We start from the raw sequence: 17548 nt of genomic DNA on the forward strand, positions 1-17548 counted from the left end.
AAGGTCCCAGATGACTTCAGCTACTACTCAGTGACCATTAAAGACACAGATGAGTGTGATATATGGTCACTCATATTTGTTTGAATGATTTTTACATTTCATTTTATGTGCATAGACTTAATATCTGGAAGGAAGCGTAATGAGTAATCAATCTAGGAACCAAGGACAAGATGTGTCATATTGCATCAGAAAGGTGAGGTAGGGTCCCTATGCTAATCATTTCTACTGAATATATACTAATTGTATGGAAAAAGCAAGGAGACACAGACTGTAGTCTTGCAGATAGATAGCAGTCTATATGCCAGAGCAAGTTACAAGCAAGAAGCAGAACCCCAATGAGATGCATGACATAGTAAATTTTATAAAGTAAGGCTCAGCCGTTAAAAATACATCCTTACTGTTGAACTCATAGTTCAAGATTGAAACGATTTTACTTTGAATGTTAAACAGCTAATGTTCTCTTCACAATTCTGTAAGGCACAATTTACAAGGAGCCCTGGAGGTCCTTAGTGTGACCTCAAATATGAAGTACAGAACTGTGAGCATTACTTTGACGTCATAAACTATCTGCCATCGCAAGGACATTTTCTTTATTTCTGCATCTTATATGAGGTCAGAAGGGATCCTATAAATCTCAGAAAATATTTTGTTTTTCCAATGCAAACAAAACCAGACTAGGAACCGTTCTTGTACTTTGCTTGAGTCTTAGTATTAAATACTGCTCTGAAGCAATAAATGAAACAGACACCCAAATTCAACCAGTGATTTCCATCTCTATCTCTCTACCTTTATAGCCTAACAGTTGGTCTGGGTTACAGAATACCACCTGCAGAACTAATTGCTATGCCTGCACTTAGTGGCTTGTTTGCAGATGATTTTGCTTTACAAGGCACAGTTTTCAAATAGCTGTGGAAGAATCATCTCCATAGCACAGTCTCAAGTTTATTCTGTTCTAGTAGCTCTTAAGTAACTGAAATGATTGCTTCAATTCAAAAATTATAGGGGAAATACGACATTTTTCTTGGGCTACAGGCTTAGTGCAAAAGCTGTCTGGATATACTACCCAAAAAGTACCAGACAGAAAAATTCATATTAGCTATTGCTTAAAAGTTTCAGTAACAAAGACACTGAAGATAGAGGGGGTTTTCTGCATAAGAAAATTCAACACAAACTTCATAGCTGTAATATATACACTGACTGCTATTTACTACCGTGCTACTGAAAAGTAATGGATTAACACCACCTCTTACATCTACAGATTATAGAAGAACATTAGTTTAAAAACAAAAATTAGTTTTTCTGTATTTTCATGTTTCCTACAGGTTGATTAAAAGAAGACAAGCCAGACAGCATAATTTCTTGCCATTGTTATTAAAAACAGGTATTAGGTGTGTGAGAAAGTCATTCAGCTCTCAGATCTCCTTCTCCTTTTTCAAGCCTGGCATTTTTGAGTATGCAGCCCAGCACATTAAGCCCACTTATACAGAAATGATCGTCCAATCCTAGGAACCATTTCCACCTAGGAGACTTGCACAGAGTCTTAGCAAGCTCAGCTTAACTGCACCTGCCTCTCAGTGGCCAGGCACTTCAAGCACTTTGAAGGTAAGTTGCTGATAAAACTACATGCATGCAAAATGCATTTCTGATTGCTATTCCTTGGTACAGGGGCTGGAGGATTCTCATACTGCAACCTCAGCAACTGCTGGGATCAGAAGGACAGAACAACGTGCCCATGGGCAGGCATCTTCATGGGACAAGGAGTATCTAGCTCTCAGGCAGTCTCCTGTGGAATCAAGCGCCAGCTTCATGAGGATGACTAAGAAATGACTACTTGCCATCAGAGAGGTCTTAAGGGTCTGTCCATGAAATCAGTTAGCTTTGAATTTTTGGATTTTTACTTTCAGTCAGCAATCGGAAGAAAATAATGAACTAAATACAAAGTTAGAAACAGGCAGATTACTAAGTAATTTTTTAAGTGAAAATAAGGAGATTGGAGAGATCACCACTATCATCAATGTTTTAACACCAGCTAATGAGAAACTTACACAGATGCATGAATTCTGAAAATTTCAAACGTATAGCTACAAGGCAACTTCCACCAACTTATTTAGCCTAAAGACTTCGGTAATGAAAAATAATGTCAAACGCAGCTACAAACAGCAGGCTACTGGCATGCCTTTAGAAAAGGAAGCCCTGAAGACCAATTTAAGTGTAGAAAAAAATTGCTGTTACATGATTTCTTAAACTAGTATTTATCTTCAGAAGTATTCTGGGATCAGCTACTTATGAATTTGGAAGAAAAAAAATAATCCTAAGATTAGATCATTGCTGCACTTGCCACTTTTCTAAGCATAGGAAGCAGGCAAATTTGGAATTACTGAATGAGTATTTGTAAAGGTACTAGACAGATGCCTGCATCACTATTGCAGTAATACAAATCCAAATTCTCCTGAAGAAAGAAAATAATTAAAAATTTAAGAGCATAACTTGAATAGGAGACAGCAGATACCTGTTTCATTCTGTAGTGAAAGCAAACAGCAAAGCAGATACAGGGGTAAGAATGTCTGACTTTATCCAGCAGGAAAAATACATTTCTAGAGGAAGTTTCTGAATCAGAATCAAACATCCAAACCAATTTTTTAAGGGCTGATGATTTCAGATACTTGTAATATGGCGGTGGTTGTCACAGAATTCTCTTCTGCAAAAGACAAAAACCTGCAGACATTCTTAAAGGACAGCAGTTTCCAAACCTGACCATTTCAGGCAAGGGACTTGGCTGAGCACAGAGCCACTTGCCTCCAGTCCAACACTTCAGCTATCCTCAAGTGTAGTGACAACATACAAGAAAATGCCAGAAAGCCAAGCAGTTAGTTCAAGTTGCTTAACGAAGTGAGATGATGAAGAGTAGCACAGGAGTCTAATATGGAAAGTTAGTTTTATCGCAATTAGGATCTCCATGAAAGGCTGCCAGGCCCAGCAGGCTTCCCAAGGGAAGCAGGCCGAAAGGCCTCTCGCCTTTCCTCATGTCGACCAGCCCCAGGCTGCACACTCCAGCACCCTGGGTAGCCATCCATACACAGCAAGGAAACAAGACAAGTTTTTCCCTGAAACATAGCCTCCTGGCTTATTTTAGGTGTGTGTAGAAAAGAAGAAAAAGTGTTCCAGCTAAGGAAAGATGAGCTTTTAGCCTAGGTTTCCGAGGAAACAGGGCCTACCAAATCACTCTGTGCATTTACCAGCAAACCCACCAGTACAGCACCAGCGAGCCCAAACTCTTCCTTGGCCGGCAAAGCTGCAGCACTGGCGCTGCAGCAGACATGGGGGGCTGGAAACCACGCAACACCCAGAGCCGCAGGAAACCCGGCCCTGTGACTTCTGCAGGAGTTTCTGTGGTGTTTCCCCCCTTCCCATCTTCCACAAAGTGATTTGGAGGATTTTGTGTCTAGTTAATGAGTGAGGCTTAATCTTTCAGGTGCCATCTGACTGCATTTCTTGCAGAACTTGTTTCTTGTATCTCCATGTAGATGTTAAAAGAACTTCTCAGCATCAAAGAAAATAAAAAAGGAAAAGTTCTATCAGCTACAGACTGGCTTGTTGTAGAAAAAGATCTCATTAAGTGTAATGATATATTTAAGCTGATTCAAAGGTTATCATGAATAGATCAAGCCTTATACCACCTCAAAGATACAACAAGCTTTCTCTCAGTACAAAGCTGAAGTAAAGGAGGTGACAGGAAAGAGGAAAAGTTACTGACAGGAAGGAGAGGGACCAGCTCTTAGCACCAGGATGAAGCCTAGCAGCTCTTGGCTCTCACTGTGGCCCTTTCATCATTTCTGAAGTTCTGTCCTCACAAAACAGCACTCAAATGCCATTCAATCTGGTTTCTTATGAAGGGAGATGGCATGGCTCTGTTTTCACAAAAAGACAAAGTTTCCTATCATCCTTGGGGTTTCAACAGTCCTTGGACAACAACAGAGCTGTATACTTCTGATTTTGATTTCAAAAAAAAGGCCACAACTAGAAAAGGAGAAAAATGTATCAAAAATAACTGGATTATTTTCTCTATATGAAAGGGGAGTAGATAAGCTCCATGGTCAAGAATAGTGAGACCCAAGCTTTGTATTGTCTGAATATAAAATTCTTAGTAATTTTAATAAAATTACAAAGAGAAGAATATGAGCTTGAAAAGCCAGTCTCATGCCAAGTTAGAAGCTTTGATGATAAGATAAAGATAAAACACCACAGGGGTGATCCACATATGCCCGTACTTTCCCATAATGGGTACAGCTTTTAAGAACTACGTAATGGCGAATAAGCTTTGTGATATGTTAATTTGTTAGGGCTAGAAAGTCCTTTTACTGAACAAAAGGAAGAGCCACTTTGACTCTTAAAACCAAACATTTTATGAGACAAGTTGCTTTGACATGAAAATATCTGTGATGCAAGGGTACACGCACAAAACTAAAAGCTAATGTTATAATTTCATGATACATTAACAAAAATGCCGATTAAGTTACATCAACATGGTATCATATCCAAAGTATTCATGTGGTGTTTCATACACATAGCATTAAACATTTAAATTAGCTGGTTTAAAATCCAAATGGCTGTTAAACAGTAGCTTTTCGAACTGTTTTCTCAATAGAGCCTCACAACAAGAGCTACCCTGCTTCTTTATTGATTTTAACAAAGAAGTAAATTCAAAGGACAGCTTGAATTTTATCTTCTACTATGCAAACAATTTCCTATAGTAAACTTGGTTGTGATGGTTATTAGGAGACAAACCTGACAAATTAACTTTTAGTAAACAGTTAGATGAAAGAAATACAATGGCAATAGAAATTCAGTCTGTCCTCAGGAAAGTTCCCTGGCAAAAGTCTCCTAAATTGTCCAGAGACAAAAGAGAAGCCATACTGAATTCAGAGCTTTGGAGATGAAATTTTGAAGTGACTTCAGGGAGGACATAAGCAAATAATGACAGAATAGAAAGTAGGAGGAATGTGAATTATTAAAAAGTTACTCTGGCTACGAGCTTTTCCTGTTCTTTATTATGTCCCAGATACTTGGAAAAACTACTAGATATTGCTCTTCCATATTTTACAACAACTCTCTAAACTATGATACTGAAGCTTGGGCTTCATAACCATTTGTAAACATTCAGACAAGGATCCTAGATAGGTTTCCTAAATTTATAGCTAACTTTACAATCACTATAGATTAGTAACAATAACTAGTAGGGCTGGTTGAAGAGTTCTCCAGGAGCAAAAGATGAACATTTCTGGAAGTCAAATAAGTACTTCCATTTCCTTCTGTCACCAAAAAGAAGCCAGTTATAACTTCTGAAGTGCCTTATACAATTTTTAGATAACATTTAAGATGTTAGACTTTGTTCAATATTGCAAGAAAAGATACCAAACGAATGGTGGTTCAGTAATAATGAAAAACCAGTACCAACAGGAGAAAGTATGTAACAGGTACAGGGACCTGTACAACCTATGACAATTCCCATTACTAAAGAGCACTGGTAGTCTAGCTATGCCCTATATAAAATAGGATATTGAATATTAATTGAAATAATAATAATCTCCTCCTGATTCTCATAAAGCCCTTTCAGGCAACTGAATTTCCACGTCCAAATGGAGCAATTAGATAACTTAGAGCATCCTGAAGAATGTCTCATAAGGAGAGGCACACACCTGCTCTGTGCAGTTCTAAGAGTTCTAAGAGTTGATACTCATGCACATTTCTTTTAAGTGAAAATTGCTCTGTTACTGCAAAAACTATGCTAGCACTGGAAACAAACTTACCTAGAATCTGAACGTTAACAGAAACTCTTGGCGAGATTTTTCCTCACTAAGAACAGCCAGTATTAACAAAACGTTTGTTTTATGCTGCCAGTCTATTGCTATCCCCTCCCTCTCTCTGAGTGCCTTTTCCTGCAAGCCGCAGTCCGTTGATGCATTACTCCCACACTAAATATGTTTGTACTACTGCTACTTCTTCACATCAAGCCAGACTGGCAATTATTTTTTCATATTTCATTTCCTCACTTTTCCATGCCTTGTTTCACATATTACATTCTATATAATGGACCTCCTGTGAACTCTTCTGCCATTATTTTTTAGCACCTCCTACATATAGTAATGATGAAATCATCTTCTGAAACTGCTTTCCCTATTAATAGGGAGTCTATATTAACACATGCTCTGCTTAAGATCAACTATGCAATATAGTTGTAACACTAAAAGTATCTGGCAGTGCTTTCAATGAAGGTCTTTAAGGTCTTTACAATGGGATATAAACATAGAGATGTTGATGTTTTTGAAGTATGTTTGGTCAAAACAATATTGTCTGGTTGTGGCTTTTTTGGTTTTTATTTAAAAATCTGCATACCTGGATGCACATTTTTATGTTTTCAGCATCTGCTTTTTTTTTTTTTTTTAAGATGCCAATTTAACTAGTATGTCAGGATATTTAACGTTTAATTTGATTACTTTGAGTAAGGAGAGTCAGTAGACTCCTCATTCCAAAATTCCACTTGCAAATCTCTTCACTCAACTAACTTCCACAGTTTTGTTTTCTGTAGTTATACTGCTTACATCAGTTCAAGATTATTTTATTAACAGTGTAAAACTCATTCGATTAAACTAGTTAAAATCAGTAAAGAGTAGTTAACCAGTGAGTGTGTAACCAGATCTCCAGTTCCTCTGTGGGACAGTCTCATAAAAATGCAACAGCAGCATAACATTGAAGCTAAGTGGCAAAAATTTCCCAAGCCATGTAGAAATACATGTTAGTGCAATCCTATTTTGTAATGGTATTGTTTTGCTGGCTGTGCATGTAAAATATCAGCTACACATATAGACAGTCCAGAAATCACCTCTTTAAAATAAGTTTAAAATATAAGCACAGACTAAGACAAGCAGTAAAAACAAAACCCTTTTGAAATCCAGGACAAATCTCCAACTAATTTTAATGATGCTAGTATTTTATCTGAGAGGTTTAGTCTTTGCACATACACATTTTTAATTACTATTTCAAAATATAGTCAATTTTCCTATTTCTTTTTCTTTGGACAATCACATCAGCCATTTCACCGCTGACTTCAGTTTCTGGTCAATTTAATTTTCTCAGTCACTAACAGGCTGTACTGTTTACTTATGCCTCAGTACATTATGCTATTTATTATATTTGAAACAATGTTTCCCACTGCATTTTCTAAAGATTATATACTAAAACTATTTCTACTGGCCTCAAGTTCTGCCAAATCACATTTTGACACCAAAGTTGTTTTTCTCTACCTAATAATGGCTTGATCTAAGCCATGCAGGGAAAAGAGCAGCCTTGTGACGGGGCTCTTAGAGCACCTTTGGTTCTGCTTCAGATGAGTTAGAAAAGCTGCAGCTGGGAGTCCTAAGACTGAAGAGCAGAGCAGCAGGTTATACAGAAAAGCCAAGCTTTGGCTTTGACAGGGAACAGAGAACCTTCTGGGAGCGCCGAAGCACACACAATTAGACCGATGTGCCGAGCTAGCGACAAGTAAAACTGAGTTTCCAATAGCAGAACATTCACGTTTGATATTTAGAGGAGGTAAGTATTTGCAAAGTCCAGTATCCGGCATTCTACAAAGCAGCAAAAGGCTGACGCTTCACAGCATATTTTGCTTAAGGAAAGAAAAGTACACATCTACTTTCACACTGCACTCTTCTGATGGAGAAGGTCAGCTTGTAACTAGGGGAATGGCTATGCAGCGTATGCAAACAAGCCCCACTTGCCCTCTGAGCCGAGCAAAAGTATTAGCCAAATATTGAGCCAGAGCTGACTGCACTGTGCACAGATAATGCAGCCTGTTTCTCTAAAGCATCTCTCCCGAAGCCTGCGCAGTATGTCAGAAGAATGATTTCAAGACTAGCACCTGAGCACCACACAAGTCTGCAAAAAATGAAATGTCAAAGCACTTTTCATAGTCGGTATCATAATGTGAACTGTGCAGAGTTCAGAGCTCTTAATAGAAATTACATATTCAGACTGCTCAGGGAATCACTCCCAATGCAGACCTGAGAATTACTAAACTGAATTCAGGTTTAGAAGTGAGAGTTAAATATTTCTCAGGTCATCAGATTTTTTGTAAAACGTAACCCTAAAGTTCTGACTACTCTTGAAAGCAATGAGCAAGAAGTAAGTAAACATAGAGAACAGCATCTGCAATGTGTGCTACTGACAGCACACTAAGTCACTAGTAGGAAACAAAATCTACACACACTTGCTCTTAGTCTTATTCTAAAGTAATGTGATTTTGTGCAGTTGTCTCACATCTGGACTTCACTTAAAACACTGCAATTTTCCACATGAGGATTTGTTAAATTCGCGGAGATGAGTGTTAACAGAAGAATTAAAAGTTGGCAAGGAACTGCCTGAAGGATAAATGAAAGGAAAGGCAGTGTTGAAAAGGCGTAGTATTGCCCAGAAAAAAGTTACAAGCGCAGTTTTTTGATGCTCATTTTTTTAAACTGGTTTAAAAAGAGGATAACTGTAGCACAGGAAAAGTGATCATAAAACCAGCCCTGAACAAAGCTAGAAAGCAGGTAATAAGGGTTCATTCTAACCACCCGGGCAACAAGATTCTGGAACAGTCTTGAAGGGAGAAGTTGGGACAAACTTTCCCACTTTCTTTTATTAATGAGTCTTCCTTAGTTTAAGATACTGTATCACTGACAGAACAGGTCCCTTGCAGATTCTGTGAGAGTTTAAATAGATTTTGCTTTCCTCTACTCTCCTATATTTCTTCTGCAGAAAGGCTGGTGGCAGACACAGAGGAGCTTCCTGCCAGTTGGTTGAATTGACAAATTAGTTAAAATTCCCCTTGTTCTTGATCCCAAGAGCATTTACAGGTTCGACCAACAAAGCACATTGGCAGACATCTGTGGTGGGATTAGGACAGGGCAACAGAAACAACGTAGATGAGCTCAAGCGGAAAAAAACCCACATTCTATTGCCACCAGTGACAAAGGCAGCTGAAGAACAGTTACAGGCAGAAGCCTGAGAGACAACAGCTCCACGGAGCAGAACCTGGGGAAAATTGTCTAAAAGCCTGTTGCTACATCAAGCATTCAGAGACACACAAACACCACACTGAAAAAAATGAAACAACAAAATAATCTATTAACTTCCATTCTGAAATAAGCACTTTGAAAAGAACTGAATTTCAGTAATAAAACTGTAACCTTCTGGCTCTGATGATGAGTATGTAACTGGATGGATCTATTAAGGAATACATACAGGAAGAGGTTCTGCCTGACTCTTCACCTCTTTTTTTTTCCTTTTTTCTTTTTTTTTCCTATGTTAGAAAGAAATTCTTTACTGTTAGAGTGGTGAGGCACTGGAACAGGTTGCCCAGGGAGGTTGTGGAGGCCCCATCCCTGGAAGTGTTCAAGGCCAGGTTGGATGGGGCTTTGGGCAACCTGGTCTAGTGGAGGGTGTCCCTGCCCATGGCAGAGGGCTTGGAACTAGATGGTCTTTAAGGTCCCTTCCAACCCTAACCATTCTATGATTCTATGATCCATCATATAAAACCTATATTCCACAACTTGCACTTTTCTGATTTCAGGTCTGTTTTGATTTGAACGGAATGTTTTTGACCCTTGAAGGAAGGATTCAGCAGCTTCAAACTCCATGGTCTCTTACAGTGGTTTTCATCGCCTGAATGTTCTGCGTCATTTATACAGCATTTAACATGATTTTGTCTGGGAAACACCATCTAATCTAATATGCTGAATGACATTAATGTTTCATAATTTTATTTGGGCAAAGTTGTTTCCTTGGCCTGAGATGAATAAATTGCATGATTTTTCACAATTTATGCACTATAAACTAGATATTAACACAATTCTGACAGCATTTCCTTTTTTTCCCTCTAGTTATTTCACTTCTATAGGAAATTTCTTCCTGTTTTGTTATGATAAAGGCATAATGCACCTCTGCATTAGTGTAAAAATAGAGATAGGTATCTCCAAAATAAAATTCAGAAAAATTTTGTAGATAAACTATGACAAGAGTTCACAGAAGAAAGAGAACAGCACGGTATAACCAAAGAGGGACTAAACTCCTCCAACTTCTTCCTTATTATCCTGGGAAGGGTTAGGTGGCAAAGTTGCTAAAATGCTCTCAGATGTCTCAAAAGTCTTCATTCTAGAAGAGTAATCATATACTAGAAACTAGTCATATTCTAGTCATATACTAGAAACTGAGTGCTCGAATAGAGGAATGCACTGCATACTAAGTTTTAATAAAAAATAATAATTAAAAAGCACAATGGTTATTGGGCAAAACTTTATAGTTTGTCATCAGCTTTTTGTTCCTTTTTTAAAATAATGGTCTTGTTACCGCATCATTACCATTTCATACTCATCAACAAAATCTGACATACAGCGAAAAGCATGCTCCAGCAGCTGTCATTTTGCTTTACTAGACTTTATGTCCCCAATGAAAAGCACGTGTCCTAAACACTTAGAAAATAAGTTCTAACTCCCATATCACTCCAAGCATAAGAATCAATTTTCCTCTAATTAAGAGTCACCAGTGATGTGCCAGATAAACAAACTGTCCCAAAGGAAGTGTGGAATGTTCCTAAATAGTGAAAACAAAGAAAAAAGTATTTCTTCTACCTCGTCAACTACTTTAAACACAAGCTATACAGTGCTGGAGAAAGAAGCTCATTTCAATTCCTTGTAGAGTTCATTAAGTAGATAAAAACCTAGATAGGATACATGTGTGTGCCTATACATACACTACCAAAAAACCTCAAGATATCACCCCTGAAATGATCTAAAAATGCTCATATTCTTAATGTGATCTGGAATTTAATACATTTTGCTTAAGGATCAAATGAAATTGTCTTAGAGAAGTCCACTCGCCAATATCCTCACCACCAGCATGATCTCTTCTTGTTTAATAATTAATTGGTGGTGGTATCTTCCTAAACAGAAGAACTGACATAGCCCCACTGTTTTAAAATATGAAAATGTATTTTACAGATCTGGATTTTATTTACAAAGAATGATTCTTTCTTATCAATAGTCCTTTTTTCCTTGGTTTAGAAAGAAAAAAAAAACAAAAAAACTTCGTAGAGCAAAGAGTTTAGCATGTGTGCATCACCCCAACTGTATACTGTAAGATTTTCAGTATACATGATCAATCACATACTTGTTAGGCCATCTCATACAGCAAATCTATGACCCAGTTCTAGAAATGGGGTTATCTTGGGGTTTAAAAGCATCATCTGCTCTTAATGATGCCACCAGCCAAAAAAAAAAAAAAAAAAAAATCCCTAAGCAATGGCAAAATCCAAAGCCCAGAAGAAATTTTCAAGCCATGAATTACTTTTACAGACAGCACAATACAAATACCAGCTAGCTTTTAACAAAAGGTGATCAGGTTGAAATTGTTCCTACCTCCCTCTCCCCAGCCTCCACACTGTGCAATGAACAATGAATTAATATGATTGTTGCAAGGCAAGGCAACACAGGGGCTGAAATAAGGAGAATGGGGAGAAATTTTTTTTTTTTTAATTACTAAGAGTTCTTAAAAATCCAGAATAAGATACACGTTTCAGACACTCAAGGGAAAGAATCCTTTTTCTCTCTAGTAACTCTGCTCTTGTAAGACCCCACCTGGAGTACTGCGTCCAGCTCTGGGGGCCCCAGTACAGGAGAGACATGGAGCTGTTGGAGGGAGTCCAGAGGAGGGCCACGAAGCTGATCAGAGGGCTGGAGCACCTCTCCTGTGAGGACAGGCTGAGAGAGTTGGGGCTGTTCAGCCTGGAGAAAAGGCGGCTCCGGGGAGATCTAATTGCGGCTTTCCAGTACCTGAAGGGGCCTACAGGAAAGCTGGAGAGGGACTGTTTATCAGGGAGTGTAGTGACAGGACAAGGGGTCATGGGTTTAAGCTGAAGGAGGGTCGATTTAGATTAGATGTTAGAAAGAAATTCTTCCCTGTGAGGGTGGTGAGGCCCTGGCACAGGTTGCCCAGAGAGGTTGTGGAGGCCCCATCCCTGGAAGTGTTCAAGGCCAGGTTGGATGGGGCTTTGGGCAACCTGGTCTAGTGGAGGGTGTCCCTGCCCATGGCAGAGGGCTTGGAACTAGACGATCTTTGAGGGCCCTTCCAACCCAAACCATTCTAGGATTCTATGATTTATGAAAACGAAAAGGATTTACTCTTGCTAAATAATCTTCAGAAAGGTTTGTGTGCCTTGGCAGAGTAAACAATTTTTTTCTTATCAAATTAAAACTCCTGTAAGGACATCAAAACAGAAATTTTGCCAGAAAGTCTTTGTTCCAAAAACCAAAGGAAAGGAAGTATTTATCAGTGATCTACATATAAACTGACAGCTTGCACTTTCTGCCAATTGATTTAGCAATCCATTATAATCATAAAGTTGCAAAATAAAAGTAAAATTATTTCTTCTTACTTCAAGTGAAAAGCTTCAAGCATTTCCTTTAACATTTTACAAATTAAACAGGCATTAAATAGGCATTACACAGAAGTATGAAATTATTTCTGCATACTCTGTGACTATATCTGAAAAGTCTTTCGCTAATGTAGAAAAAAAAATTCAAAATCTTTCTCTCTACAATTAATAAGTTCAGGTCCCTATGGCAAATGAAGGTGTCTTTTTTATGTTTCATTTGACATGCAAGTTTCTTATCCAATCTCCTTCTCAAAGACTTGTTCTGTCTTCTATTTTCATGTCTTCCCTTAGTACAACCACCCAAAATATGAAACTGTTTGTAGACAGGCATAAAAGTGTTATTTTTCAAATATATTTTAATGCAGTAGAAATTATATCAGCTTCCCTTTATATGCATATTTAGGTTCTCAAATTAGAAGAAGTTTATAGAAAAATATTAATATACAGAAAATAGCTCAAAAGGACAGCCAAAATGTGGTCTACTCACTACCAAACAAAACAAGAATATTACTTCAGCAACTGTATCATTATGCAATAGGCATCAATAAATAGTAATCTAAATTTAAAATGAAACATTCAGGTCCTCTTCTCTGTCACTTAATGTTTTTGTTAAGAATAATAAAATCTACAACTGTAATGGCAAAAGTGCAGCAAATTTTCATTATACTGTCTGTCTTTCACAGGATTTTCTATTCCTACCATGAATTGTATTTCTGTAGGAAATCTTCTTCTGAAAAGTTAGTTTGAGAATTTAAGTACTGGATGTTTTCAGGGGAGGAAAGCAGGGCGAGTTAGGAAAAATAAAGTAAACGTAACAGAAAAGGGCACAGGAAGAAGCAATTAGCAAATTGCAGGAATTCTTTCCCAACTCCATTCAAAACCAGTTCTCTCCTGCCTAACTTAATCCAATCAACTCCCCTGCACATGCCCTGAAAGCCTCTTTGCCAGTCTTTAATTATGCTCTTCTTCCCCTTTCTACCACTATGCTTATCCTTCAACTCCAGCCTCTCCACAACTGTTCCCTCTACCTCAAGCTTTCTGTGCACTTCTTGTGATAAACCCTCCCCCTTTCCTTATTGAAGGAAATAGAAGCGATATGACAAAGTTTTAAAGTAGTACCACCCACACAGTTCTCCAATTTTCTTTCCAGGAACAGGTAGGCTCTGAAACCGGAGATGGAACCTGCCTGAGAAAGTTAACTTCAGTTTGGCTTCGCAAGTTCTTGCATTGTTACATGGTAGCTTAAATTGGCTGTTGCTTAAAAAGAAAGTTTGGAGAAGCTGAGCAAACAGCCAAAAAAATTAATAGCCTGTGTTATGGCAGAAAGGAGACCATATACATAAAATTCGTGCTGCATCCATCTTCTGTCTGGTAAATTAAGATGTTGCCATGTAATTTTTCTCCAGACAAAAAAAACCCCAAACATAGACAACACTTGGATAAAGTATGTTGGCATAATCCAATATGAAATAATTTGATATTTGTGCGGCATTCAAATACACACAGCATGGTTAGTATGCTACTGTACCTCATTTTGAAGTTCATCGCCACTTTTGCTAGAAGCAAGCATCTCGTACAAAGTACAGCAGAGGTCTTCTGTTGTTGGCCCTCCAGGGGTACCCCCTTGAGATTCATTCAGATACTTTCCAACTTCACACCATAAAAAAGAATCGTCTACTTTTTCCAAAGACTTGAGATCAGATTTCTCATCACAGTAATTCTGTAAGTGATTCAGCTGGTTATTCAGAAATTTGTTATAATCTAAGCTTATAATTTTCTGCGCATCAGCCTCACCATTCACAGGCAGCTCCTCAGAGTGATCCAAATCGTGCATGTCAAATGAAAACACTATATTTTTACCAAAGAACACTCTGTTATCACCATTTTGCTCTTCAGCCATCTGTATGAGGGCTGTAAGTTGTTCTTCAGTGAAGTGAGAAGCAATCCGACATGTGGCATTACAAGCTGCAGTAGCAGATGATGATGGAAATGGCCCAAACATCTGCTTGATCGCCTTTGTCTCATCATGGCCAACACATTCTTTCCTGTGAAATGTCTTAAAGAGAAAAACAGCTCCGCTTTCAATTGCTTCTTGTCCATTTTCAGCTCCAACTGTTAACAAAACCAAAAAACAAATGTAACTTTATATACTTCAAACTAATTCTCTTTCATTGCCTGTAACATAACTGTATTCAACTTCTTGCTGTAAGTCTCATCAACAGAGGTATGAAACGAAGACTGTAACAACAAGTAGCAATTGTTGCAAGATACTGAATTATAAAAAGTATATGATGAAGACAGATGCTTTATTATTATCCTTCTACTTACTAGAAATTCATATTAAGGATTACCAATGCTTTCCTATTTTTCCAAGTAAGAGGAAAAACGTGCCTGAGGTCTTAAACTCACAACAGTATATTTATGAGCTTTTTAAAGGTAACAAATTTCCACTTTGTATCAATATTTATTCACTGCCTAATTTGAATATTCATAACAGACTAAATGTACAGAACTCAGCTGGGAATTACTACATACTTGTATGTAGTATTCTATTCCCAGTAGAATTACTACAGAATGTGTGTTTGTTAGAAAAATTGCCCAAAGAAATTAAAGCAAATAAATGCATGACTTTAGAGTTATATCTACAAAATATCATTGCATATTATGCAAATAAAAAATATATTATTAGAGAAAAACATGAATTTACCTCTTACACAAATATCTGCAAAGTTACTCAAGTAAAACATAAGCAAAACCACCACATGATGAACCAAAATGTCACTTCTAAACAAGATTTTAAAAGTCATCAAGCATAAAATAAACAGAAACAGCCAGCATACTGGGTTTTTTGTTTTCTGTAAGACATGCAGATTTTTTTTAAAGTTTAAAAATTGTGTTCTAAAAAGATCGGTAGGTTACTCCAACATTTTTAGTAGAATTAACATTCCTTACAAGATTGCATAATTTTTAAAGCATCTTCAAAGCTTACTGTTGAGATTTACAAGCTGCTATTATCAAGATGTCTTTATCTGGTCAATTCTTTAGTTGTATCAGCAGTGACCAGCATAGCTCCAGAAGAGAACAGTATAATTTAAGTGATAACACTGGTGATTAAACCCCAGCATGGCTAATTCAAAAGAACTATTAAAACAAACTATTTATTTCAAAAGGAACAGTATTATTAATTTTTTAAAACCCCAAAGAGGCACTTCTGGCACAGTAAATGTGGTTATTCTCTTTGCAGTAATGAAAACTGTCTTGCATCTGTCTCTGTATACCTCTGCTATTCAGTTATGGGCCTATATATTTGCTTTACTATGTCCCTGTTTTCTGCCTGTTAAAAAATCTTACTGAAATCAGTGGGAAGATTCTTAATTACTTTGACATTGTTACTCATGACTTGATTCAATTTAGGTTAGGTTTAACCCCAGCAAAAGCAAGGGGTTTTTTCCCCACAATGTAATAGGAAAGAGCAAAAGAAATCCAGCATAAACAGATGGAACAAGGCTGAGTAACTAGAAACACAGCATATAAATGGAGGCGCCTAAAAATTCAGTATGTCTTTTGAATTTCCCTATGGTGCACTTTGAAAAGATGAAAAGTTCATGGAGAGGACTGGAGGTCATATTGACAGGATAATTAGATACCTACATATGGAAGATATGTGACAAAGTTAACACACATATACAATATATATGTAAGGATATCTCAAAGGAAAAAGGTGATGCAGCCTCCCTTTCAGCATTAGTTGGTTTCTTTCTAACTTGTATAATAAAATCATATAAATACGATGGTTTCTTTCTAACTTGTTCTAACTAAATAATCATGCATTTGTTTTCATTTGTTTAGTCCTCTCCACTCCATCAAACAAAAACTTACCACTCTTATTTTCAAGTCTTTCAATTTGCTCTACCTACCCACCACACTGGGGGTAAAAAGTTAAAGTTTTGGGGAAAAAAAACAGGAAAAAAAAAGGTTTTGTAGCCATCTTTGGCAAAGAGTGGAAATTAAAAAAAAAAAGTCACACAGCTAATACACATTTCTGTCATTAATACAGAAAACACAAATCTGCTAAATTATTTTCATAGGTAACATTTGCAGCTAAGAATGGCAAGCACTTATTTTGCTTATAACCTTTTGTTTCCATTGTCAGGTATTTTTTCCTACTTGCTATACTACACATAGTCTTACTTTTTATATTGCAAACTTTATAGTCATTATATATTTGTCAGCTCTAATTTAGCCTAACATTTTACTCCAGTTGTACCAGTACGCAAAGTATGCGGGCAGAAAGCAGCTTGAAAAAAACACAAAACAAAACAACAAACCAGTATATTATTAGACTACCAGAGAATGAAAACATACCTATTTGTTTTGCAGCTTGTAATATAGTTTTTAAATCACCATTTACAGTTTGGTGTTCTTTTTTGTCCAAATTGTCATCAAGAAACTTTACTATCTTCTTCCAAGTAAGATCAGACTGAAGTAACTGTTCATGTAGTTTTGATCTTTTAGTCTGAAAATGCAAAATTTTTTTTAAAAATTTATTTCAAAATAGTATACGGAGGTTCCTTTAAAATTAAACACCAGATAAAAAACCTCTTTCCAATTGCACTCAGTCAGTATGTAGTAATGATGGCAAGCAGTTTCCCTATTACTTGTTCTGTACACTCTTTCCTGAGTGTAAGAGGAGGAGGAGAATGCACATACACAGACTCTCTCACTCTGTGACTCTTTCTAAGGGAGAATTCTCCATAAAGCCAAACTCTTGCAACTTCAAGAGATTTACAGCTCACAGGATTCCAAAATCCGTTCACGTTACAGGTTTCCACGATGCATTTATTGCTTTAATACATTATTTCTTGGAAAAAAAGAGGAAAAAAGAAAAGTACCTAAATTCAGCATCACTAAATTTATTCTAAACTTTCCCCAACAAGAGTTCAAAGTGAACTTAATATTTGAAGAGAAATGTTTGGCTCCCCATCTCAGCCCAGCTCAACTTAAATCTTTCTCCAACACAAAATAACAGGGCTGGATTAATGCAGCCAAGCGATCCTATCCATAGAGCACATCATGATTGCA

General features: G+C 37.2%; 1 protein-coding gene across 2 annotated transcripts in view; it reads right to left on the bottom strand.

Moving 5' to 3' along the window:
• ASCC3 (activating signal cointegrator 1 complex subunit 3) overlaps window positions 1-17548 on the bottom strand; it is a 276779-nt gene that overhangs the window by 238980 nt on the left and 20251 nt on the right. For both annotated transcript variants that reach the window (XM_054820094.1, XM_054820095.1), the window contains exons 3-4: window positions 16832-16982; window positions 13995-14578 (exon numbers count right to left, since the gene is read on the bottom strand). In XM_054820094.1, coding sequence (XP_054676069.1) covers window positions 13995-14578; window positions 16832-16982 — 735 coding nt within the window. The remainder of the gene's footprint in view (window positions 1-13994; window positions 14579-16831; window positions 16983-17548) is intronic.

The sequence above is a fragment of the Grus americana genome, chromosome 3, assembly GCF_028858705.1.
Source record: "Grus americana isolate bGruAme1 chromosome 3, bGruAme1.mat, whole genome shotgun sequence".
In the NCBI taxonomy this organism is placed as follows: Eukaryota; Metazoa; Chordata; class Aves; order Gruiformes; family Gruidae; genus Grus; species Grus americana.